Genomic DNA, 24,870 nt, shown 5'->3' on the forward strand with positions numbered 1-24,870 from the left:
ATCAGAGGAAAGTGTGTGTTTTTGTGTGGGTGTGCACATGAAACTGAGGTGTTGCCATCTTAGTTTATGGTGTCACATGCCTGTTGACATGAACCTACATGAGTGCAGGGGTGGGGAGTTTTGTGCCCAATATGTTTAATTGGGCTTGGTATACTGAGTGTGTCTGTGGGTCTGTACATGTATGTGCATGTGTGTATAGCGGACTGTTTCCTGACATTGGGGGTGTGCATATATACGTTTGTGTGTGTACGTACACCTGTGTACAGGAGGTGATGGCAGAACTACAGGGAAGGCCCCTCCATTCCTCTGCAAGCTCACCTGGGGTACAGGCACAAGAGGCCCAGGGGTCTTCCCCCACTCCAGAGTCCTCCGTGGCTCCCATTGACTCCACACCAGCCCATATACCAGTCTCAGAGGCCAGGGCCACCTGTGCTGGGACCACACTAGTGCCCACAGAGCTGACAAGAAGTGCAGAAACCATTAGGCTCTCCCCTGAGAGGCCAGAGTTTCCCTGGACCAGCCCTGCCTCCCAGCCCGTGCTCCCCTGCCCCATTCCTTAGGCAAAGAGGAATGAGCAGAACCAGCTGCATGCTCCCTTACATCCTTCTTCTGGCCTCAGTTTATCCACTAATGCCTAAGACCAGCCCTGCTGGTCCTCACTGTAGCTGAGGCAAACAGCAGACTCCGTGGAGAGCAGCACAAATATTGACCAAAGCCACTCTCAGTGTTTGCTCTCAGCATGAACACTTCCTCTTCCTCCACATTTCAAGCACCAGGGGGCATTGGGTGACAGCCAGTAGACACAAAGCAGGGAGATTCTCACCAGCCCCTCCTCCCTACAGCAAAGGCAAGCACTGCTCGTGAGTACCTGCTACGTGTAGGCTGCTCTGCAGCCACTTTACCCTTCACCCCGAGGATAGGAGCTGCTTCTCCTCACCCCGTGTTTAATAAATAGCAGGTGCTTAATAAATACTTGTTCAGTGAATAAATGAACATACCATTGAAAGGCCTTTGTAACAATGACGGTAGCAGCATTTCAGGGCTTCCCCTTCACCAAATACTCTTCAGGACACTGTCTTAGTTTCCTATTGCTGCTATAACAAATTACCACAAACTTAGTGACTTAAAACATGAATTTATTATCTTAACAGCTTTGGATGTCAGAAGCCCAAAATGGGTCTCTCTGGGCTAAAATCAAGGTATTTACAGGATTTTGTTCCTTTTTAGAAACTCTTGAAGAGAATCCACTTCCTGACCTTCATTCCTTGGCTCATGGTTCCTTCCTTCATCTTCAGAATCAGTAAGTTAGGCTCTTTATGCCGCCACCTCTCTCCTCTCTGCCTTCCTCTTAGACTTATAAGAACCCCCAGCATTACACTGGGCCCACCTGGATAATCTAGGATATTCTCCCATTTCAAGGTTAGCTGATTAGCAACCTTAATCTCATCTGCAAGCTTTAGTTCCCCTTTGTTATGAAACCTAACATATTTATATGTTTGGGTTTTAATAAGTGAGCCTCTTTGGAGGACAGTTACTCTGTTTACCGCAGGTATTTAGCCTGCAATTTAAGCAACTGCCACCAGGAGGCAAAAGTGAATTCATTTTAGCTCCACAATCCAAATAGGCTCTCCACAGGCAGGACTGACAGAAAAACCACAGCCCCACATTCCCATTCTGTATGCTTTCATTTTTCACCAGTAAAAAGTATAACTTTATTAAGACAACAACACATAAACATTGAATTATGTAAAATGTCCACCAGGGAGAAGCTTGGCATTACAGAATAAATTTGTGTACAGCCTAAGAAGTGGGGAAGCTTGGGGCAAAAAGGGGTCTGGGAGCAAGAAAACCTGACCTGGATATTGGCACCCCAGGCCTCACCCCTGTCCAGCCCCTGTGTCCCTGGCATGGCCCTCCCTTTCTCAAGACCTCAATTTCCCCATCTTCAAAGAAGGAAACTGGTCAGAATTGTTCCTCTGAGGGGAAGTTCCAGGGCCAAGCTGGAGGCTGGGCAAACCACCCCAACAGGCTTTATGAGGTCACAGTGCCAACAGCTCCCCTTGACCCGGGGAAGATTCCACATGGCACTTTCCAGGGAACACTAGGAGGTGACGGCAGCCACAGCCACTTCCTCCTCAGCAGCTCCCAGAGAGTCCCGCCACCAATTCCCCATCCTAGAGAAGGATATCGATGCCCCGGTCCTCAAGGAACCCCAGGCACTCGTGTGACCCACCCGAAAATGTGGCCCACACGCCCAGAGAGGTCAGGCCCAGGAGGTGAGGACAGCACCCCCTCCCTCTCCCCACCCTTGACAGTTGACAAAATGCTGCCCCTTGGCCCTTTCCTGGCAGCGAGTGGGCATTACCGGCCGTGTCTACAGATGCAGCACCTGAGGTCAGAGAGATCGGATGGTGGCTTTCCTAAAGTCTCCCAGCCAGGAACTGGCGGACCGGGTGTCCTTTCGGCATGTGTTTATTGAGCACCCGCTGTGCGCCAGGCACTGAGCAGAGTGCTGGGAGCATGGCATTGCACCAGACGGGTACGCTCCCTGCCCGTGGAGTTCACGTGAGGGAGACACAGTAAACAAGGAAACACGCATCTCTGCCGTCTTTATCTGTAGGTTGCAGGGGGTGGAAGTTCCAGCTCAGAACGATGCCTGCCTCTGGGCCCCCAGAACAGGTGTATATCCCAAGAGGGTATATAAAACGATCCACTGGGATAAGGGGGAAATTTATTAGAACTTCAGTATGTATTTTCTTTAGCTCATGCTCTTTTAATGCATATTCCTCAGGAAGCGGTAAATAAAGCTTGTACATCTGAAAGGGTAAGTAATATATTAGCACACTTGGAGATATATATATATATATACTCCTATATATAGCATTGAGAGTATTAATAAAAAAATGTTTGGAGACAATTACCTTAAGAAATAAAAAAATGTACAACACAGGGAATATAGCTAATATATTAGCTAATATAATAACTAATATTGTTAACTAATAATAGATCTAATATATAGCTAATGTAATAACTGTAAATGGAGTATAACCTTTAAAAATTGTGAATCACTATATTAGATACCTATAACATAAAATATTGTACAATTATACTTCGATTTAAAAAAATTTTTTTAAATAAAATTTATCTCACATGCTAAAAGATGTGGGTGGCTGCAGAGAACATTAATTCTGAGGTTCTGCCCTGCCAGCCAAGACCAGGTTCCTACCATCTTTTTGCTCTCCCTTTTGGCCTCCTCTCACGGTCACAAGATGGCTACCACCGTCTCTGTGATCACACAGAAGCATGGCCATACACGGTGGAGGCAGAGTGGGTATTGCATCCTGTAGGTCTCAGCTTAGCAATGAGAAAACCTTTCCCCCAAGCCCCAGACCCCGGTATCCACCCCCGGACCTCACCCCTGCAGATTTTTCCATCCTTGAGCCAACAGCAAGGGGACTGAGGATACAACAGGATGAGACCAATCAGGACCATCTAAATTACTCAGGGGAGAAAGAGACAAGGGACCAAAATCACCCTTTTGCCAGTAACAGGAGGGAGTGGCTTTTGGATGACAACCACCCGTGAGTGCCACAGCAAACAGTGCTTTCCTCTAAAGAGACCTGCATCAGGAGTCAGCCAGACCTGGGTCTGTCCCCGATTCACAGCCTTGTGGTCTTGAGCAAACTTTTCTGCAATTCAGTTTCTCCATCTGGAACATGGGGACAACACGCTCCTTGTAAACTGTAAAATGCAATTGTGAATCTTGTCGTTGCCAGGATCATCCAACGAGGCCGGAACATCTGCAGGATGACAGAGGATCCTTTGTCAAACACGAGTGAGAAGGGACGGGAGAGGGGAGCCCCGAAGTCTTTGTGGGCAGCGAGAGGCTGAGGCTCAGAGATGTCAAATGGGCAATCCAGCAAGGGGCAGGGCAGGGTGCAGGGATGCTCCCCCGGGTGTCTGCAGGCACCACGTCCCAGAGGCTGGCAGTGACATGACAGCCCTGTGCTCTCTGCAGGTGACGCCTTCCTGTTGCCTATCCGCATCAATGTCCCAGCCCTAGGCCTGACCCAGTGCATGCTGGGATGTATGTGTACGTATACACTGAAGAGCTGCCTTGGCCATCAACATGGGTCTGGGAAGAAGGCCCAGCCTCAAGTCGGGCTCCAGGTTGAGCTCTGGAGGTCTTCCCTTCAGAGGTGTCAGGGATGTCGTTGCAGTGAGGATCTCTTTGGAGGCTGGAGAGAGGGACTAGAAGGAGGACTTGCTGTCTGGAGGAGAAGCTAACTGCCAGCCCTCCTCTACTCTGCCACCAGCCTGGCCCCTGACGTCATGGGAATGGTTCAAGGCAATTCACCCTCCCTTCAAGGACATGGTTCTGACCACACCCTAAAGCTCAGTCTTCTATGTTCATCCAGCCACCTCCACTATTCATCCTCTCAGTCATTTATCCAACCATCTGTCCACATATCCACCTGTTGGAATATCCATGCATCCCATTAGTTCATCCATCCCTCCAGTCCATTCACCGAGTCATCCATCAATTCACATATACCTTTTATTTGTTAATATTCACATCTGTCCAGTCATCAACCCATCCATCCTTCTAACACCCCTCTCATTCTCCCATCCTCTTATCCATCTTCCTATTCATCTATCTTCCAAGCCATTCTATGACCCATTCCTCCATTTGCCCATGCATCCTTCTACCCACTCACTCATCCTGAACCCCTACTTTTTGCCTGGATCCCCAATGCAGGGCAATGCTAGGCACCCAGGGGTGAACCAGACAAGGACTCTTCTACTGAGAAGCTCTCAGTGTCTGAGGATGGACATTAGTAAGGACATCTCAGACTTTCATGCTCCTGAGTCACTTTTAAGTGTTTTATTAACTGCCGGTCACTAACAGGCTTACTATAGTTCTGGTACTCACTCCAAGCTGGTGCTTACCCATAAGTAGAGCAAAGGACTGTCCTGGGCTTGAATAGCAAATTGGGAAGGTCTCCCAACAACAGGGTTTCGCCTCTGTTGAGTTGTAGGATAAGAACAAGGGTTCAGCTACTCACTCTTCTCCTGTCTCCTCTGCAGCCTGGATCACCTGCCTGGCCAGCTTCCTGAGGACCCAGGCCCATCAGGTTCTGTTCAACACCTGCAGGTGAGGAGGGGCAGGTGAGGAGAGGGTTACGGGGACTGGAACCTTACACTGGTGGCCATGGCAGCCCCATCACTGGTTTGGACCTCCTCAGATAAGCTATCTCAAACCTGGTTTTTATCAGATCCCCTCACTCCAGAACTCACTGTGGCTCCCAATCACTCCAGCACCTCAGCCTGTAGCCCTCTGAAATCTTGCCCCACCCTTCCTTTCCAAGCTCCCCTTATTCTCCTTTCTGCTGTGGACCCATTAGGGCAACAATGCTAGGATTCTCACTCCCTGGACCCACTATTCCTCTTCCGCCTTCATACCTTTGCACAGGCTGTTTTTCCTGCCTGGGATGCCTGTCCCATTCTTTCCCTTTCTGTTTCCTGCCCATGCAAATGCCTCTGAATTCCTGCAGAGCTTTCCACCTCATTCATTCATTTCAAGTTTACATTCTAGACGTTTCTTTAATGCCTACTCTGGGCCCAGCCTTGGCCTCCACCACTCATGAGCTCCCAGTTGGGTGCGGAAGGCAGCTATCAAAAACAGTGTCAAACTGGGAGTGTCGACTCTGGAGGTTGTAGGCAGAGGGAATATTTGAACAAAACCATGAAGTTTGCATTTACTGGGAGAGAAGAAGGGAGGGGACAAACAGTATGTACCTGGAGAGAGGGAGTGAGGAGGACATGGATGACCACTGCGAGTTGATCTCTGATGGCCCCAGACACTGAGGGAAGAGGCCTCTTTCCTCTGAGATGCTGTGGAGCCGCAGAATATGGCCAGCATCATGGAGACAGTGTCATTGCTGCCTCTCAGGGTGGGAACAGGGCAAGGTCCAGGCTGAGACGTCCCAGCTTGTGCAAAGCCCTGCCTTGCCTTGACCGCTGCTTCTCTGTCTTCCAGATGCAAGCTGTTCCTCCACAAACTCATGGAAAAGACAGGTGTTCTGATCCTCTGTGCTTTGGGTGCGTGTCCAGGGCCCTGCCCCATCCCAGGTGGAGGTATCCCTGGGCTCTTGCCCATCCTGGGGAGGGAAAGAGTAAGGGCTCTGGCACTGACTGTATGACACTGCCCTTCTAGAGCCTCAGTTTCCTCATTTGTCTAATGAGTGTTGCTGTGAAGATTAAATGAAATGATGGCCAAGAAAAATTTTTGAAAGCTAAGAAAAACTTTGAAAACTGTAAACCTCTCCCCAAACCTTGTTATGATAATTATTTCTCTCTCTCCCTCTCTCTCTGGATTTCTGTGGCTTCCTTCCAGCCACCAGCACCACCTCCCATGTCACAGCTTTGCTTTCTCAAGCAGAGGAATCGCCTCCTTCCACTTAAGCACACCATGGGGTGGGGGGCGAGGGGAGAATTTCCTAGGAAATTAGAAATTCCTAGGCAACCTAACCCAACAGATAAGATGTTTTTAAATAATTTTATTAAGGTGTGCTTCACATACCATGAATCATCCCATTTTTGAGTGTATAATTCAGCAGTTTTTAGAATATTCATAAAGTAGAGCATCCGTCACTACTATCAAATTCCAGTATTTTCACTGCCCCAGAAAGAAACTTCTCAGTCCCTGGCAGTCATTCCCCATGTCCCCTCGCCTTAGACCTAGGCAACCACTAATCTACTTTCTAACTCTATGGAGTTGCCTATTCTGGACACTTCACATAAATAGAATCATACAATATGTTGCCTTTTGGTTCCTTTCACTCACAGTGTTTTCAAAGTTCGTCCACATTGTAGCATACATAAGCAATCCGTTCCTTTTTTGGCTAAAAATCTATTGTATGGAAGAGCCACATTTTGCTTATCCATCCGTCAGTTGATAGCTATTAGGGTTGTTTCTACTTTTTGGCTATTATTGATAATGCTGCTATGAACATTCCTGTAATAGTTTTGCACGGACATGTGTTTTCCATTTTATTGGGTATACACCTAGGTGTAGAATTGCTGGATTCGTCTATGACTAACTATCTGAGGAATTGCCAAACTTCTCTTCCAAATGGCTGCACGACTTACATTCCCACCAGCAATGCATGAGGGTTCCAACCATTATTGTCTGTCTTATTTTAGCCATCCTAGAGCATGTGAAGTGATATCTCACTGTGGTTTTTATTTCATTTCCCTAATGACTAATGATGTTAAGCATTTTTCCTTGTGCTTATTGGCCATTTGTATATCATCTTTGGAGAAAGGCCTATTCAGATCTTGGCCCATTTTTTAATTGGATTGACTTTTTATTATTGAGTTCTAAAATTTCCTTATATATTCAGTATACAATTCCCTTATCAGATATATGATTTGCAAACATTTCCTCTTATTCTGTGAGTTGTCTTTCTTTTTTTTAAATTATTTTATTTATTTATTTTTATTAATTAATTATTATTATCATTTTTAATTTATTGGCTGCATTGGGTCTTCGTTGCTGCACACGGGCTTTTCTCTAGCTGTGCTGAGCGGGCGCTACTCTTCTTCGCGGTGAGCAGTCTTCTCATCGCGGTGGCTCCTCTTGTTGTGGAGCACGGACTCTAGGCGTGTGGGCTTCAGTAGTTGTGGCACACGGGCTCAGCAGTTGTGCCTCACAGGCTCTAGAGCACAGTCTCAGTAGTTGTGGCGCACCGGCTTATTTGCTCCGTGGCATGTGGGATCTTCCAGAACCAGGGCTCAAACCCATGTCCCCTGTATTAGCAGGCGGATTCTTAACCACTGCGCCACCAGGGAAGTCCCCGTGGGTTGTCTTTCTTGATGGAGTCCTTTGATTAAGGCTAATTGTAAATTTTGATTAAGGCCAATTTATCTATGTTTTCTTTTGTGATATGTGATTTTGGTGTCATAGCTGAGAAACCATTGCCTAGCCCAAAGTGATGAGAATTTACTCCCATGTTTTCTTCTAAAATTTTTATAGTTTTAGCCCTTACATTTAGGTCCACGGTTCATTTTTTAGTTAATTTTGGGTATGGTGTGAGGTCACAGTCCAACCTTATTCTTTTGAATGTAGATGTACAGTTGTTTCAGCACCATTTATTGAAAAGGCTATTCTTTCCACATTAAATTATCCGACACCCTCACTGGAAATCAATTGACCATAAGAATGAGGGTTTATTTCTGTACTCTCAATTCTATGCTATTGACCTATATGTCTATCTGTTTGCTAGTACTAATCTGGAGGTTGCTTTATGGTAAGTTTTGAAATCCAGAAGTGCAAGTCCTCCAACTTGGTTCTTTTTAAGATTGTTTTGGCTATTATGGCTCCCTTATGTTACAATATGAATTTTAGGATCAACTTTTCCATTTCTACAGAAGAGGCCGCTGGGATTTTGATAGTGATTGCACTGATCCACACGTGAATCTGGGGAGTAGTGTCACCTGAACAATATTAAGGCTTCCAAACCATGAACACTGGGCTGTCTCTCCATGATGAATAACTCTACGCCTCCTTTAATTTCTTTCAAGAATGCTTTGTAGTTTTCAGAGGGCAGGTTTTGCACTTTTTTTGTTAAATTTATTCCGGAGTATTTTATTCTTTGACATCCTGTTAAAAATGGAATTGTTTTCACAATTTCATTTTCAGATTGTTCATTGCTAGTGTTTAGAAATATAGTATCCTCAGGGGGGACTGGTCCCAGAAGCCCCTATATATACCAAAGTCTGCAGATGCTCAAATCCCTTGTATAAAATCATGGAGTACAATGAATACAGTCAGCCCTCCTTACCTGCAGGTTTTGCATCCACAGATTTAACCAACTGCAGATGGAAATTTCAATCAGCAGTTGGTTGAATCTGTGGATGTGAAACCCCCCAACACGAAGAGTCAACTGTATATTTATTGAAAAAAATCTGCATATAAGTGAACCCCACAGTTCAAACCCTTGTTCTCAGGGTCAACTATACAACTGCTTTTTGTGTGCTGATCTGGTGTCTTGCAACCTTGTTGGACTCATGTATTACTGCTGACACTGGGCAAGATACCCAGTACTGTATACTTTAGGATTTTTACGTGCAACATAATATCATCTGCCTTTTATTTCTTTTTATTGACTAATTGACCTGACTATAATCTCCAGGATAAAGTTAAATAGAAATGGCAAGAGCAGGGAATTCCCTGGTGGTCTAGTGGTTAGAATTCGGTGCTTTCACTGCCAGGGCCCCGGTTCAATCCCTGGTCAGTGCCATTGAAAGAAAGAAAGAAAGAGACAGAGAGAGACAGGAAAGAAAAAAAGAAGAAAGAAAGAAAGAAAAAGAAAGAAAGAAAGAAAGAGCAAGAGTAAACATCCTTGTCTTGTTCCTGATCTTAGGAAGGAAACCTCTCATCTTTCACCATGAAGTATGATGTTAGCTGTGGGTTTTTCTTAAATGGCCTTTATCAGATTGAGGAAGTTCCCTTCTATTCCTGGTTTGTTGTGTGTTTTATCATGAACAACAAATGGATTTTACAAGCTTTTAATAATGGCTTGAATAAGGACATTTCAGGCAGCACAGAGATCATAAAATGCAGGGAAAACTACCCCCTTTTCTTCTCTTTGCCAATTATCCCCAGCAGGATTGGGACAGGAGAGGGAGAGGAGACGTAGATTATTCGGTTTATGTTGGACACTTTGCATATACGATATCATTGGATCATGAAGTGAATATTACTGTTATTCCCCTCTTACAGAGGAGGAAACTGAAGTATAGAGAGATTAAGTAACTTCTCCCAAAGCTGCACAGTGCTAGTAGGTGGCAAGGCTGGGATTTGAACCCACATGCCTTCACTCCAGGGCCTAAGCTCTTAACCTTTCATCTTAAATGGCTCATTCTCATTCCCCCGTGCCCACAGGATTCTGGGTGATTTCTATACACTTACCGTCCAAAATGGAAGTCTGGCAGGTAAGAGTGTACTCTCTTCAGGCCCCACCACTTACTGGCCTCACCCCAGCCAATCAATGTCGCCTTCAGATAAGCTCCTTTCACTCAGCACATGTGGACCCTACCCAGCTCCTGATTCACGCCAGCTCCAAACCTCTGCTTTTGCCATGCCACCCACCTGGAACCCATCTCTCCTGCCAAAATGTGACTTTCAAGGACCAGATGTATAGTTCCTCCACCAGGATGCCTCTCCTGTCACTCACTCTCAGAACTGACCCATCTCTCCTTTATCAAGGCCCCCACCTAAAGTGGGCTGATGAGGCCAGGGAACACATATCTCTCTCTACTTAAGGCAGTTTATTCTTCTGCTCAAATGAGATGAGACCATTTGCTTTGTGGTTCCTGGAGAAGAAGGGGGAGAAAATCAGTAGCTAGGGCTCCCTGTCTGAGGACAGCAAAGAGCCTCAGAAGGCCTAGAGAGAAAGGGGATCTGATGAACTTGCCTTTCCCTCTCCTCTTCTCCCCTTATAAACTCCATTATATATATACTTTAAGATCCAGCTAAAATGCCACCTCCTCCAGAAACACCTAAGCAGAGATAGTCACATTCCCCTTTTCCACAATTTTCTGTAATCATAAATGCAATTTTTTGTAATCATAACTATTTCCCCAACTGTATTGGGAGTCCTTGAAGGCAGAGCCAGGTCTGATTCATTCCAGCAGTGTCCCCCTCACTGCCAGGCACAGCATGAACATGATCAATGCTGGATGTCTAGATGGCCAGCTGGGAGTGTGAGCAGAGGGGGGATGGAAGTAATGGATGTAGGGATGGGGGGAAATGGATAGGGGGATAGACGGATGTATGGATGGAAGAGTGTACAGATGAGTGGATGGATGGGAGGGCAGATGGGATTATGGATGATTAAATGGATGGATGGATGGATGGATGGATGGATGGATGGATGGATGGATGGATGGATAGTTGAGTGGGATGGTGGATAGATGGGAGGGTAGATGGATGCATGCATGCATGGATTGATGAGAGGGTCAATGGATAAGGTAAGGCAAATGGATAGGAGAGTAGATGGATAAGAAAGATTGGATAAATGGAAGAGCAGATGGATGGGAAAGGGTTGATGCATGGGATGGTAAATGGGTGGGAGGGTTGATGGAAGTATATGTGGATGGATGAATGAAAAGAAGGGTAAATTGGATTTTGAATGGATGGCGTGTGGGCGGGTGAATGGAAGAATAAAAAGGAAAGCGGATGGATGGATGGATTTATGGTCATGGGAGGATGGATGGATTAAACTCTATTGGGCCCAGATTAGGCCGTGTGAAGAAGATCCCTTGCTTTCCTCAACATCCCACCAGGATGAAAGCATACATAGTCCACTGCAGAGCTTAAGGTAAGAAGAATCTGCTTAATAGTCCTATTATAACCTAAGAACCAGAGTTATAGCCAGGAGTTGGGATGTACTGGCTAAGAATGTGGGCTCCGCCAGACCAACCTGGGTTTAAATCCCAGCTCCCATACTTCCTACCTGGCTAAACTTATGCAAGTCACTTCACCTTTCTGGGCCTTTGATTCCTCATTTATGAGATGAGGCATAATACCCACCTTGTTCTAGGTGATTATGGGTATTAATGAAGATGTAAACTGTCTTGAATAATTCCTGGCCCATAGTGCTCAGCAAATGAGAAGAAATTTTAACCAACAAGGTACCACCTGGTGGCAGCATCCTTAAATGCAGACAAAATACTCAAGTATTTGGAAGGAATGAGCTGGGTTTAAGGATAGTTGGATAGTCCAAGCAGAAGGAAGAGCATGAGTAATGTTTTAGAGATAAGAACTTTCTGGGTAGGTTCAGGGATGGGCCTATGATAGTGGGAAAATGTGAAGCTAGTTCTTTGTGGGCTGACTGGCAAAGGTAGAAGCTGAGGGTGATAGTAGCAGCATCACGAATCAGTCAGTCCATGTTCTCACTCCTTCCTCATAAGGATGTACCAAGAGAAGGTGCAACATCATTCTGGGGAAATCCAGGACCTCCGAGGTAACTTGAACCAGCTCATTGCCAAGCTCCAGGAGATGGAAGCCATGTCAGATGAGGTGAGATGCCGGCCATTCTTCCCCAAAACACCTGACTTCTCTCTTTGTTTGATGCTCCGTTGTTCCTCATATCCCAAGTTTTGGTGGAACATATCTCACAATAATTTCCTGGGAAAGAGTGAAATAAGATGTATATTAATTTTTTTAGAACTTGCATGTTTGAAAACATCTTTATTCTACCCTTGCACTTGATTGATAGTTTGGCTGGGTATAGAATTCTACATAGGAAACTTTCCCCTGTGGATTTTGAAAGATGTCCACTACTGTGTTCCAGTTTATACTGTTGCTTTAGAGAAGTCTAATATCACTCTTATTATTTGTCCTTTGAGTGTGGTCTGTTTTCATCCCTGAGAGTTTGTAGGACATTCTTTTTATCTCCAGTGTTCTATATTTAACCTGCTTGGGGGATTTCTGAACTTACTAACTGTGTGGGTTGATTTTTTTCAATAGTTTAGGAAAATCCTTAGCTATTATTTCTTAAAATATTGTTTTTACCCCATTATCTATCTCTTCTCCTGGGACTCCAATAACATCTATATTAACCTTTAGAGTGCTTTCCACATAATTCCTATACTATTACCTTGTTTGTTTTTTCATTCTTTTTCTCTATGTGCTTACACTTTGATACTTCCTCTTCATATTTCTTCAGGTTCACTAATAATCTTGTAGTCTGTTCTATCCAATCTACTCTTAAACCTTTCTATTAAGTCCTTAATTTCATATGTTGCATTGTTTAGTTCTAGAGTATACATTTGATTCTTTTTCATAGATTTCAATTCTATAGTGAAATTCTCCATCATTCATCTATGTTGTCCATCTTTTCCTTTATTTTATTTAACATATTGGTCACAATTATTTTTAAATCCTTGTCTGCTAAATCTAATATCTGGATCATCTGTGGTCTCCTATTTTCTGTTTTTTCTTTGGAGTATCAATCTTATGGTCTTGACTTTTCATGTCTAGTAATTTTTTAGTGTTTTCTGGACATGGTTTACAAAGGAACTAGATGCTCCAGATAATTATAACTTCAAATGGAGGGAGTTCCACCTTTTCTTTGGAAGAAATATGAAGTATACTGATCACTTCTATGTGAACCTGCATTGAACTGGTTCAGACCTGGATTAAAATTTTTATAGAATTTAGTCAGAGGTTTTCAGTTTAACCCTCTAGCCTCCTGCCCATGCAGTTTCAAAAACTGGTAAATGTTGGGCTTCCTAGGTGGCACAGTGGTTGAGAATCCACCTGTCAATGCAGGGGACATGGGTTCAATCCCTGCTCCAGGAAGATCCCACATGTCGTGGAGCAAATAACCCCATGCACCACAACTATTGAGCCTGCACTCTAGAGCCTATAAGCCACAACTATTGAGCCCATGTGCTGCAACTACTGAAGCTCATGTGCCTAGAGCCCATGCTCTGCAACAAGAGAAGCCACGGCAATGAGGAGACCATGCATCACAATGAAGAGCAGCCCCCACTCACCGCAACTAAAGAAAGACTGCGTGCAGAAACAAAGACCCAACACAGCTAATTAATTAATTAATTAAAATAATGATAATAGTAGTTTTTTTTTAATTGGTAAATGTCTTGATGGGAAAGACTGCCATGTGTTTGAGGCCTCTTAAGTTTCCAATTTTTTTTAATTTATTTTATTGACGTGTAGTTGATTTTCAATGTTGTGTTAATTTCTAGATATACCAAAGTGATTAGTTATACATATATATACATATTTTTTCATACTTTTCCATTATGATTTATCACAGGATATTGAATATAGTTCCCTGTGCTATACAGTAGGACCTTGTTTTTCCATTCTGTATATAATAGATTGCATCTGCTGGTCCCAAACTCCCAATCCATCCCTCCCCCACCTCCCCTCTCCCTTGTCAACCACAAGTCTTTTCTATGTCTGTGAGTCTGTTTCTGTTTTGTGAATAATTTCATTTGTGTCATATTTTAGATTCCACATATAAGTGATAGCATATAGTATTTGCCCTCTTTCTGACTTACTCACTTAGTATGATTATCTCTAGGTCCATCCATGTTGCTGCAAATGACATTATTTCATTCTTTTTTATGGCTGAGTAGTATTCCATTGAGTGTGAGTGTGTGTGCACACACATGCGCATGTGCGCATGCCACATCTTTATCCATACTGTTTTCCATAGTGACTGCACCAATTTACATTCTCACCGACATTGTAAGAGGGTTCCTTTTTCTCCACACCCTCTACAGTATTTCTTATTTGTAGGCTTTTTAATGATGGCCATTCTGACTGCTGTAGGTAGTATCTCACTGTAGTTTTGACTTGCATTTCTGTAATAATTAGCAATGTTGAGCAGCTTTTCATATGCCTCTTCACCATCTGTATGTCTTCTTCGGAGAAATGTCTATTTAGGTCTTCTGCCTATTTCTGATTGGGTTGTTTTTTGGGTTTTTTTTGTTATTGAGGTGTATGAGCTGTTTGTATATTTTGGAAATTAAGCCCTTGTCAGTTGCATCATTTGCAAATATTTCCTCCCAGTCTGTAGGCTGTCTTTTCATTTGTGCATTGTTTCCTTTGCTGTACAGAAGCTCATAAGTTTGGTTAGGTTCCAATTGTTTATTTTTGCTTTTATTTCTCTTGCCTTGGGAGAGCAGCCTAAGAAAAATGGTACGATTTATGTCAGAGAATGTTTTTCCTATGTTCGCTTCTAAGAGTTTTTATGGTGTCACATCTTATATTTAATTCTTTAGCCATTTTGAGTTTACTTTTGTGTATGGTGTGAGGGTATGCTCTGACTTCATTGATTTCATGCGACTGTCCTGCTTTCCCAACACCACTTGCTGAAGAGACTGTCTTTTCTCCATTGTATCAAATATTCTTGCCTCCTTTGTCGAAGATTAATTGACCATAGGTGTGTGAGTTTATTTCTGGGCTTTGAGTTTCCAATTTTGTACACAAAAATCTCTGACTCATTGCCAGCCTTCTCTGCCAGGGGCAAGCTTGGATTCTCAGCCTCTAATTGTACCCATAATTGGTTTAGTGCCCTCAGGTAAGCACAGCTGTAGCTAGTCAGTATTGATTCAGCACAATTTCTAGGACAGGAGTTCTCAAAGCAGGGCCCCCATTCCAGCAGCATCAGCATTATCTGGAAAAAAATGTTAGAAATTCAATTAATGGGCCCCACCCAGACCTACTGAATCATATACTTTGAGGATGGGAACCAACTATCTATGTTTCAACAAGTCCTTCAATGATTCTGACATACAATAAGGAGAACCACAGTTCAAAGTCTTTAACTTCTTGCTTGTTTTGTTTCGGGGTCCCCTTCCTCAGAGAGACTTGATTTACTAAGCATTGTGAGGCTGGGAAGTTTTATTCTGCCTTTCAGAAGCTTTCAAAGTAGCCCTTTAGTTTCTTACATAGTCTTGGGTTTCAGTTAGCATCTAATGGGGGAACTGGCCATGATCGAGGCTCCTCAAGTCTCCAATTTTGTCCCACCCACTGTATGTAAATGATAAAAACTTTGCTACTTTCTCTTTCACCCATAGCAGCCTCTTGTCTGACCTAAACCCAGATCCTCAACTTATGCCCAGAATCATCAAATGCCCCAGGGATTTTTTTTAAGAATGTCAGCACATTTTGGAGTGGTTGTCCCCTCTCTAGAATTTTAGTCCATCTGGTCCTGTTTCTTTCATAGCACAATGATGGTTTTAAAATATGATTTAGTAGACTATCTGGCTTTTTCTGATTGTTTTTAGTGGGACCATTGGTTCTCTGTAACTTACTACATCTTACCTAGAAGCCCTGTATCTTACCTTATCTTTGAAATGTCATAATAATGTGCCTATGGGCTGGCCATGCTTGGGACCCTCTCAGTCTGGAAACGTGTTCTTTATTCCTAAGAAGTGTTCTTTAAGAAAGACAAATATCATATGATATCACTCATATGTGGAATTTAAAATATGATACAAATGGACTCATTTGCAAAACAGAAGCAGACTCACAGACATAGAAAACAAACATGGTTTCCAAAGAGAAGGGGGTTGGATAAATTAGGCGGGGAGTTTGGGATTAACATATACAGACTACTATATATAAAATAGATAAACAACAAGGACCTACTGTATAGCACAGGGAACTATATTCAATATCTTGTAGTAACCTATAATGGAAAGGAATTTGAAAAATATATAGATGTGTATAACTGAATCATTTTTACTGTACACCAGAATCTAACATAACAATGTAAATCAATTATACTTCAATTTAAAAAAAAAAAAAAGAAAGAAATGTTCTTTAATAGTGTGATTAAATTGATGATTTCCCCCAGCCCTGGTTGCTCTGTTCTCATTTTTGAAACTCCTTTTTTTTTTTTTTTAAATCAAAAGACAAGTTTATTTAAAAGTCAAAAATGTGCAATAAATCATCACAGGACATTGGTAATGATCATAAAAGGAATATTTTGTGTGCTAAGAAAGGCACTTTAGTTAGCTTTAGAATTTTGCTCAGGTTTAGTCATATCCAAACATCTTTAAAATAACTTGTATTTTTACTTACTTGGCTACATTGGTCAATACTTTCAATATTAGACTGAAGTTAATTTCAAAAAGTCAATAATAAAACTAATGGTGACTAAAATGTCTTTTCTCTTTGCTATCAAAAATGGCAGGAACAGATCTCAGAGGAAAAGCCAGACCTACTTTAACATCCATATTGGTGGCCAATACTCATTTTAAGTATACATTATTATAAAATTGATTAACATAATATTTCCTGCTGTGAGCATGGATTAGTGAGATATATTAGTTATTTTGAAGATTAAAATAAAAATAGTGTTATAAATTGAAACATTACTTTCATGTGATCCTGTTCTTTAATCATATGGACTTGGTTCATGTAGAACAATTAGTCACAGGTTAATTCTAATGTGAGATTTTATACTTTACATTTAGCATAAGGACTCACATTATGAAATTCATTACTTAATTAAATTTTTTTTTAATTTTTTGGGGGGTACACCAAGTTCAATCATCTGTTTTTATACACATATCCCCGTATTCCCTCCCTTCCTCAACTCCCCCCCCCCACCCTCCCTCGAGTGCCCCCCATCCTCCCCATCCCAGTCCTCTAAGGCATCTTCCATCCTCCAGTTGAACTCCCTTTGTTATACAACAACTTCCCACTGGCTGGATGTGGATGACAAACGCCTAAACTAATCCTCTGGGATTTTTTTTCTTTTCTCCCCATTTTCCTCTCTTTATCTTTTTGCTCTACAGTTGAGAAAACACTGTCAGCTTTATCTACCAAAACTTCTACTGAGTTTTTCATTTCTGCTAACATATTCTGAATTCATAACAATTTTCTCCTTGTTTTCTAGGTGCTCCCTTTCGTATAATTCTATTCTTATTTTATGGCTGCCATATCTTTTCTTTTTTATCTTTTTATGAGCAATATCTTTTCTTATCTTTTTGCATTCAGCTCTTACCTCTCTGAGCCTCTGCTTCCACATCAACAAAACAGAGTAATAATCACTGCCCTGTAACACTCTAGCTACTATCCTAGTTACCACTGCTGCATGACTAGCCATCTAAAACATAGTGGTGAGAAACTACCATTTTATTATGTTCAGAGATTCTGTGGGTCAGGAATTCAGACAGGACACGGTGGGATGGTTCGTCACTGCTTCATGGTATCTGGGGCCTCAGCTTGGAAGACTTGAAGGCTAGCAGTGACCCAATAGCTAGGTCTGGAATCATCTGGAGGAATCTTTATTCTTGTCTGGAGGTTGATGCTGGCTGCCAGCTGGGATCTCAGGGCTGTTGACTAAAGCACCCATAGGTGGTTCCTATGGCACGGGCTTCCTCAAAATATGGCAACTGGCTTCCAAGAGTGCGCATCCCCAAAGAAGCAGGCGGTTGACCTTTTAGGACCAAGCCCGCAAGTCGTACAGCATCACTCCTGCCATAGTCCCAGGCCCACCCAGACCGATGGAGAGGGAACTAAAGTCCCACGTCTCCATGAGTAGGGTGTCAAAGCCATGCTGAAAGAAGAGTGGGGTGGGGGGGGTGGGATGCTTGACTGGTGGCACAGTGGTTAAGAATCCTCCTGCCAATGCAGGGGACATGGGTTCGAGCCCTGGTGTGGGAAGATCCCACATGCCTAGGAGCAACTAAGCCCATGCGCTGCAATTACTGAGCCTGCACTATAGAACCCGCGAGCCACAACCATTGAGCCTGGGTGCCACAACTACTGAAGCCCACATGCCTAGAGCCCGTGCTCCACAACAAGAGAAGCCACCGCACCACAAAGAGGAGTAGCCCCCGCTCGCCACAACTAGAGAAAGCCCGTGCGCAGCAATGAAGGCCCAACACAGCCAATAAATAAATAAATACATAAATTTATTTTTTAAAAAAGAAGAAGAAGAGCGGGAAACGGGAGACCTTTTTGTAGCCATTTTTAGAAAATACAATCCGCCACAGCTGTGACGAGTCTAATAAAAGAATAGCCAGAGATTACTGAGCACCACCTGTGCTCAGTGCTTTGCAGTCTTTATCTGGCAACAGAGCATAGTGGTTAAGAGCCGGGACTCTGGAACCAAAGTTCCCAGGTCTGCCTCTTAATGGCTGTGTGACCTCGGACAAGTTACCCTTTTGCGCCTCAGTGTTCTCCTCTATAAAATGGGGGTGGTAATAGTACACACCTCCCCGGGTTGCTGTGAGGGGGTAGAAGTGAACATATGTGACGGTAAAGACCGTCCTAGCAGATAGTCGCGACTTTGTGCTTCTCAGCTCTGATCCTTGCAAAAGTAGGAGGTGGACGTGACGATCACCCCAACGTACAGACAAGAAAATCGAGACGCAGGGGGGTGGGGGGGGGCAGTAGCGAGCCCGAGGGCCCTTAGCAGGAGAGGTCTGTCTGACTCCAGGTCGCCCGCCCTGAACTTCACTAGGGCTCCTGGCCCTGCGTGTGTGGCATCCCATCACGGCGCACGTGAAGCCCCTGAGTAAACCCCGGGGGGGGCCCGCGGGTGGCTCTGGGCCTCCTCACAGCGTCGCAGCCGGCAGCCCCGTGTGTGGGCCAGGCAGAGGCAGCCGGTAGGGATGAGAGGCTGTCCTGCAGCCACATATCACCTGGTGTGAACACGCCTGTGCGTCCTGACGTGTGAGAACGCAGGGCGCCGCTTGGGTTTTCTGCCTTTTCAGCAAAAAATGGCTCAGAAAATAATGAAGATGATCCAAGGAGATTACATCGAAAAGCCAGACTTTGCCTTGAAGTCGATAGGTGAGTGCCCCCCCGGCCCCGCCCCACCCGGCCCCACCAGTCAGCCCACCTCAAGGTCCCTCAGCAACGCTTCGGAGGGTGGGTCTCGGTTGCGGTCCAGGGCGCACTCTGCTGCTGGGACCTGTGTCCACCCAGCTGGTTTTCTTGCCAGCATTTTCTGTTTTCTCTCACGGCAGCTGAGGTAGGGAGGGGAGGCCCTTCCCCACCCCTCCACCCGCCCACCATCCTCCAAACCTTGGGGTCAGCAGAGCCATCCCTGCCTGGGTGGGGAGAGTGACCACGGGCCCAATTACAGTTGGAAATCACGCCTCGGAAAAATAAAGCCGGCGGCTGCAACCGAGGGGTGGGGAGGAGGATGCTGGGTTGAGAGCTGGTGAGGAGGCAGCCGATGTGAAAGGGGCCCCTGTGAGGGGTGCGTGGGAGGGGGCGAGGTGGGCCGGCAGGGCAGGCGGCCCCGTGCAGGCAGCACCAGCTCACCCAGGCACCCCCAGGCCCCAGGAGGTGTAGGGTCAGAGGGCAGCAGTCTAACCTCTCAGGCCCAGAGTGTCTTCCTCTGTGAAATGGGTATAACAATGGCCATAGTGATAAGAACTAGGTTATAATAACTGGGCTGACATAAGTGAGAGCAAGCGCCTACTCTGCACCAGGCGCTGCTGGATCCAAAGCGCTCCCCTGGCGCAGAGGGAGACGCTCCTCCGCCAGGCAGAAGCCAGGGCTGCTCAGCTAAGACCCCCCCACCATCACCTCCCACACAGGGGCCTCCGTCGACTTTGAGCAAACGTCAGCCACATACAACCATGGCAAGGCTCGCTCCTACTGGAACTGGATCCGCCTGTGGAACTATGCACAGCCCCCGGACGTGATCCTCGAGGCAGGAGGAATGGCGGGACAAGGGGAGAGTGGCAGGGCTGTGGTCAGGGGCCTGGGGGCAGGAGCTGAAGGCAGAGGTTGGGGTGAGAGTGCAGCGGGTGGGGGCCTGGGGCAGGGGCAGAGAAAGGGGGCAACTGATGGGGCCGGGGTGGGGGCGCTGAGGAGAAGTCAGGGGGCAACAGCAAGAGGCGCGTGCAGACAGCAGGGCCACTGGGGGGCTGGGCAGCAGCAGGGGACAGGCACAGGGTCAGGGACAGCCTGCTTTGGCCCTGGAAGGGCCCCTCCCCCAGCCCTCAAGTCCTGAGGGTCAGGGAACCCTCAGGGCCCAGAGAAGGCCCCTGCCCTCACCACACTGGACTGAGGGGAAGGCTCGTCCTCGCTGCCTGCCATCAGGGAAGCTTCCTGGTGCTGGTGGTACTCGAGCCAAGCTTCGTAGACGGGAAGAATCTGGCTCACCCAGGAGGGCCGAGGAGGTCTAGGGAGGCCAGGGTGGGATGAGGAATCTGCTCTCACCCATCCACCCACCCACCCAGCATAGCCCTCATTGCATCTGCCACTTCTAGCCCAACGTGACACCTGGCAACTGCTGGGCCTTCTCGGGTGACCGCGGCCAGGTGACCATCCGACTGGCCCAGAAGGTCTACCTGTCCAACCTGACACTGCAGCACATCCCCAAGACCATCTCACTGTCGGGCAGCCTGGACACCGCCCCCAAGGACTTCGTCATCTACGTGAGCACTCCCTGGCCAGGAGCGATGCTTAACTGAGAGGACAGCTCATAATAGCAGCCACTCCACGCACTGTGATAAACTGTACAATTGCCGCCGCCTGGAGGGGCTGGATGTTAAGGCTGAGAATGGCCAGGGTCGGGATCAGACCTTGGCCTTCAAGGAAAGGGGATAAACAGTGCTTTATTTCAACCCACGCTTTTCAGAGCCAATTTAAGTCTTCAGAGACCACTGAGCCCTCATTTTACGGATTTAAAAAAACAAAAACAAAAACTGAGATTCAGAGAAAGGGCAGGGAAACATCAAAACCTACACGTCCGTGGCAGGGTTAGAAATGGACCCTTCCCCTTCTGACTCCCAGTTCAATGCTCTTTCCTATCCATTACTCTGTGCTGCCCAAAGAGGGGGGGATCTCCCTGTCCTGGGAGGCGTGCAAGTCTCGACTGGAGACGGCAGCACCCTCTGGAGGTCCTGCCTGTACCTGATGCTTTCTTCTTGGTTCTGATTCTCCAGGGCATGGAAGGCTCCCCCAAAGAGGAGGTGTTCCTGGGGGCGTTTCAGTTTCAGCCAGAAAACATCATTCAGATGTTCCAGCTCCAGGTACCTGAGAAAAGCTGCCCATGTTGAGCACCTACTGAATACACACGGTGCAGACCTTTACCCAGGGGACCCCGCTTCATCCCCCAGCAGCCCGAGGAGGTGCACAGCTGTCACTCACCCACTGGACAGATGTGGAAACTGAGACCCAGAGTGATGGAGCCATTGCTCGGGGCCTAGAGTAGGACCCTGAGGAGACCCATCCACCTCCATTTCCCTGCCCTGCCCAGGAGCCCTCCTGCTGCAGTTCCTCCCAGAGACAGCAGGTGTTGAGCAGGTGGGGCCCGTCCGTCAGGCAGTGTCTCCATATTGGGGGCCACGTGATCCGTACCTGGTCCAACCACAGGTGGGGAAGCTGAGGCCTGAGGGGAGGGAGCTGGGGACAGAGGCAGGACCAGAGGGTGGCTGCTGGAATGGCCCTGAGCCCCGGCAGAATGTCTAGGCTTGGGAATCAGGCTGACTCTGGCCCAAATCCTGACCCAACCACGAATTCTGCATGATCTCGGGCCATTCCCTTCCTCTCTGGGCCTCAGTTTCCACAGGCGTAATTCCCTGGGAGATTGAGACCATCCAGTGAGATCTCTCAGGCCACAGCCCCCTTTTGCACTGGGCTGCATCCCCTGGGGGGAAGAGGGGGACAAAAAGGGGAGGGGCCACACTTACAGAGCACCTCCTGTGTACCAGGTGCCAGTAAGCCATCTGGCCCCTACCTGGGGAGTAGATATTACCCCTCCCCTCTTTTTTTTCCCAAAGGTTTTTAAAATTATTGTTTTTTATTTGTTTATTTATTTATTGGCTCTGTTGGATCTTCGTTGCTCTGCGCGGGCTTTCTCTAATTGTGGTGGCTTCTCTTATTGTGGAGCACAGGCTCTAGGCACGTGGGCTTCCGTAGTTGCAGCACACGGGCTCAGTAGTTGTGGCTCACGGGCTCTAGAGCACAGGCTCAGTAGTTGTGGCACACGGGCTTAGTTGCTCCACGGCACGTGGGATCTTCCCAGATTGGGGATCAAACCCGTGTCCCCTGCATTGGCAGGCGGATTCTTAACCACTGCACCATCAGGGAAGTCCCTACCCCTCCCCTCTTACAGATGGGGAACTGAAGCCCAGATTGAGCCGTGGTTTGCCCAGGGTCCCAGAGCACGTATGTGCCAGGGCCCCAAGGCTGGGACATGCTCCCCATCACGGTCCATCTGTCCTCTGGCCTCATCCCCTTCCATCCCAGCCCCTGAGTATCAACTTGCCATGTGGCTTTGGGACATTCCCATCTCTGAGCCTCAGGAAATAGAGGGTTTCCTTCTACTCCCAAATCCTTCTCTGGACAGGCTGGTGGGGGCTTAGGGTGAGTTTTCCCCTGTCTGTGACTCTCTTCCAGAACCAGCCTCCCAGGGCTTTTGGGGCAGTCAAGGTGAAGATATCAAGCAACTGGGGGAACCCGCGCTTCACCTGCCTGTACCGAGTGCGTGTGCACGGCTCTGTGACTCCACCCAGAGAGCAGCCTAACTAAAGCCTCCACCCCGAGAGACATTAAAGTTTATTCTTCATGCCCCAGCCCAAGGCCCAGTGTCTTTTGGCCCCGAAAAGTGAGGGTGGGTTAGGGTTTGATGTCTGAAGCTCAGTTAGCAATTATCAATCACGTTCTGGCTACACAGGCACCCTCACAACAGCACCATGAGGCCCCATTTCACAGATGGGGACAATGAAGTCTCCAAGCAAAAAAAAAATGACTTGCCAGATGTCACAGTCAGCAAACTGCAGCACCAGGACTCAACCCCAGGCAGTCTGCCGCCCCTACATGGCTCATCTTCCTGGCTTCAAGTCAAGCTCTGCCTCTGACCTGAGTGTGACCTTGGGCAAGACCCAACCCTCTCAGTCTCCCCATCTATACAGTGTGGACAGAATTATGGCTGTTGTATCAGATAGGGTGGGAGATGAGAAATCCCACCCTTAACCATCACATAGTGAATGTTTCAACACCACACAGATGATTCACTGTGTGACATTAAACTAGACACACACCCTCTCTGGACCTCTGCTTTTCCAAGTGTAAACAGTTCTAGTCTATTGTGTTCCTCAAAAGACAATATCAACAAAGTAAAAAGGCAACCCACAGAATGGGAGAAAATATTTGCAAACCGTATATCTGGTAAGAGATTAATATTCAGAATATATAGAGAACTCCTAAAACTCAACAACAAAAAACAAACCCAATTCAAAAATGGGCAACGGGTTTGAACAGACATTTCTCCAAAGAAGATATACAAATGGCCAATAAGCACATAACAGCTTGCTCAACATTACTGGTCATTAGGGACATGCAAGTCAAAACTACAATAAGATACCACTTCACACCCATTAGGACGGCTATTATTAAAGAAAAAAAGAACAGAGAACAAAAAAACAGAAATAAGTGTGGATGAGGATGTAGAGAAACTGGAACACTTGCGCACTGTTAAGAAGAATTATGTATAGCCACTATGGAAAACAGTAAGGCAGTTCACAAAAAAATTAAAAATAGACTTACCATATAACCCAGCAATCTCGCTTCTGGTTATTTACCCAAAAAGAGTTGAAAGCAGGGTCTCCAAAAGGTATCTGTACACCCATGTTCATAGAGCATTATTCACAACAGCTGGAAGCAACCCAAGTGTTCATCAACAGATGAATGGATAAACAAAATGTGGTCTATACATATAATGGAATATTATTCAGTTTTAAAAAGGAAGGAAATTCCACAATCTGCCACAACATGCATGAACCTTGAGGACATTATGCTAAATAAAATAAGCCAGTCACAAAAAGACAAATACAGTATGATTCCACTTGTATAAGATACTTAGAGTAGTCAAATTCATAGAGACAGAAAGTAGATGGGTTGCCAGCAGCTGGGGGAGGGGAGAATGGGGAGTCAGTGTTTAATGCGTACAGAGTTTCAGTTTTACAAAATGGAAAGCACTATGAAGATGGATGCTGGTGATGACTGCACAATATTATAAATGTATTTAATCCCATTGAACTGTGCACTTTAAAAAGGTTAAGATGGTAAACTTTATGTTATACACATATTTTACCACAATTTAAAAATTTTTTTTAAAGTTATAAAATATCTTGAATCCTGTAAAGGAGAAACTCTGGGATACTTTGGAAACATTGTAAGAAAATTCTATAAATTCAGATAGCATGTTCCATGTCATCACTGTATACAATTAGAAGTGCACATATAAATATTTTTTTGTTTCTGTTCCCTAAACCTGTCATACTTTATGTGCATAATCTTTGTCATAGCTGAGTCCCACCTGTTCTAGGATTTACTTAAGAGATTAC

The 24,870-nt window shown here is 45.7% G+C and overlaps 1 protein-coding gene across 1 annotated transcript; it reads left to right on the forward strand.

The window, feature by feature from the left end:
- The first annotated feature begins 2,098 nt into the window (after positions 1 to 2,098).
- On the forward strand, positions 2,099 to 23,095 carry SUN5 (Sad1 and UNC84 domain containing 5). The gene is made up of 13 exons (XM_057703509.1): positions 2,099 to 2,276; positions 3,777 to 3,835; positions 4,019 to 4,093; positions 5,089 to 5,155; positions 6,041 to 6,102; positions 9,950 to 9,999; positions 11,353 to 11,387; positions 11,980 to 12,088; positions 19,276 to 19,354; positions 20,110 to 20,225; positions 20,788 to 20,955; positions 21,466 to 21,552; positions 22,922 to 23,095. The coding sequence occupies exons 1-13, from the start codon at positions 2,191 to 2,193 to the stop codon at positions 23,051 to 23,053; spliced, it is 1,125 nt and encodes a 374-aa protein (XP_057559492.1). The 5' UTR covers positions 2,099 to 2,190; the 3' UTR covers positions 23,054 to 23,095.
- The last annotated feature ends 1,775 nt before the right edge of the window (positions 23,096 to 24,870 follow it).

This window comes from Hippopotamus amphibius, chromosome 12 (genome assembly GCF_030028045.1).
Source record: "Hippopotamus amphibius kiboko isolate mHipAmp2 chromosome 12, mHipAmp2.hap2, whole genome shotgun sequence".
Lineage (NCBI taxonomy): Eukaryota > Metazoa > Chordata > Mammalia > Artiodactyla > Hippopotamidae > Hippopotamus > Hippopotamus amphibius.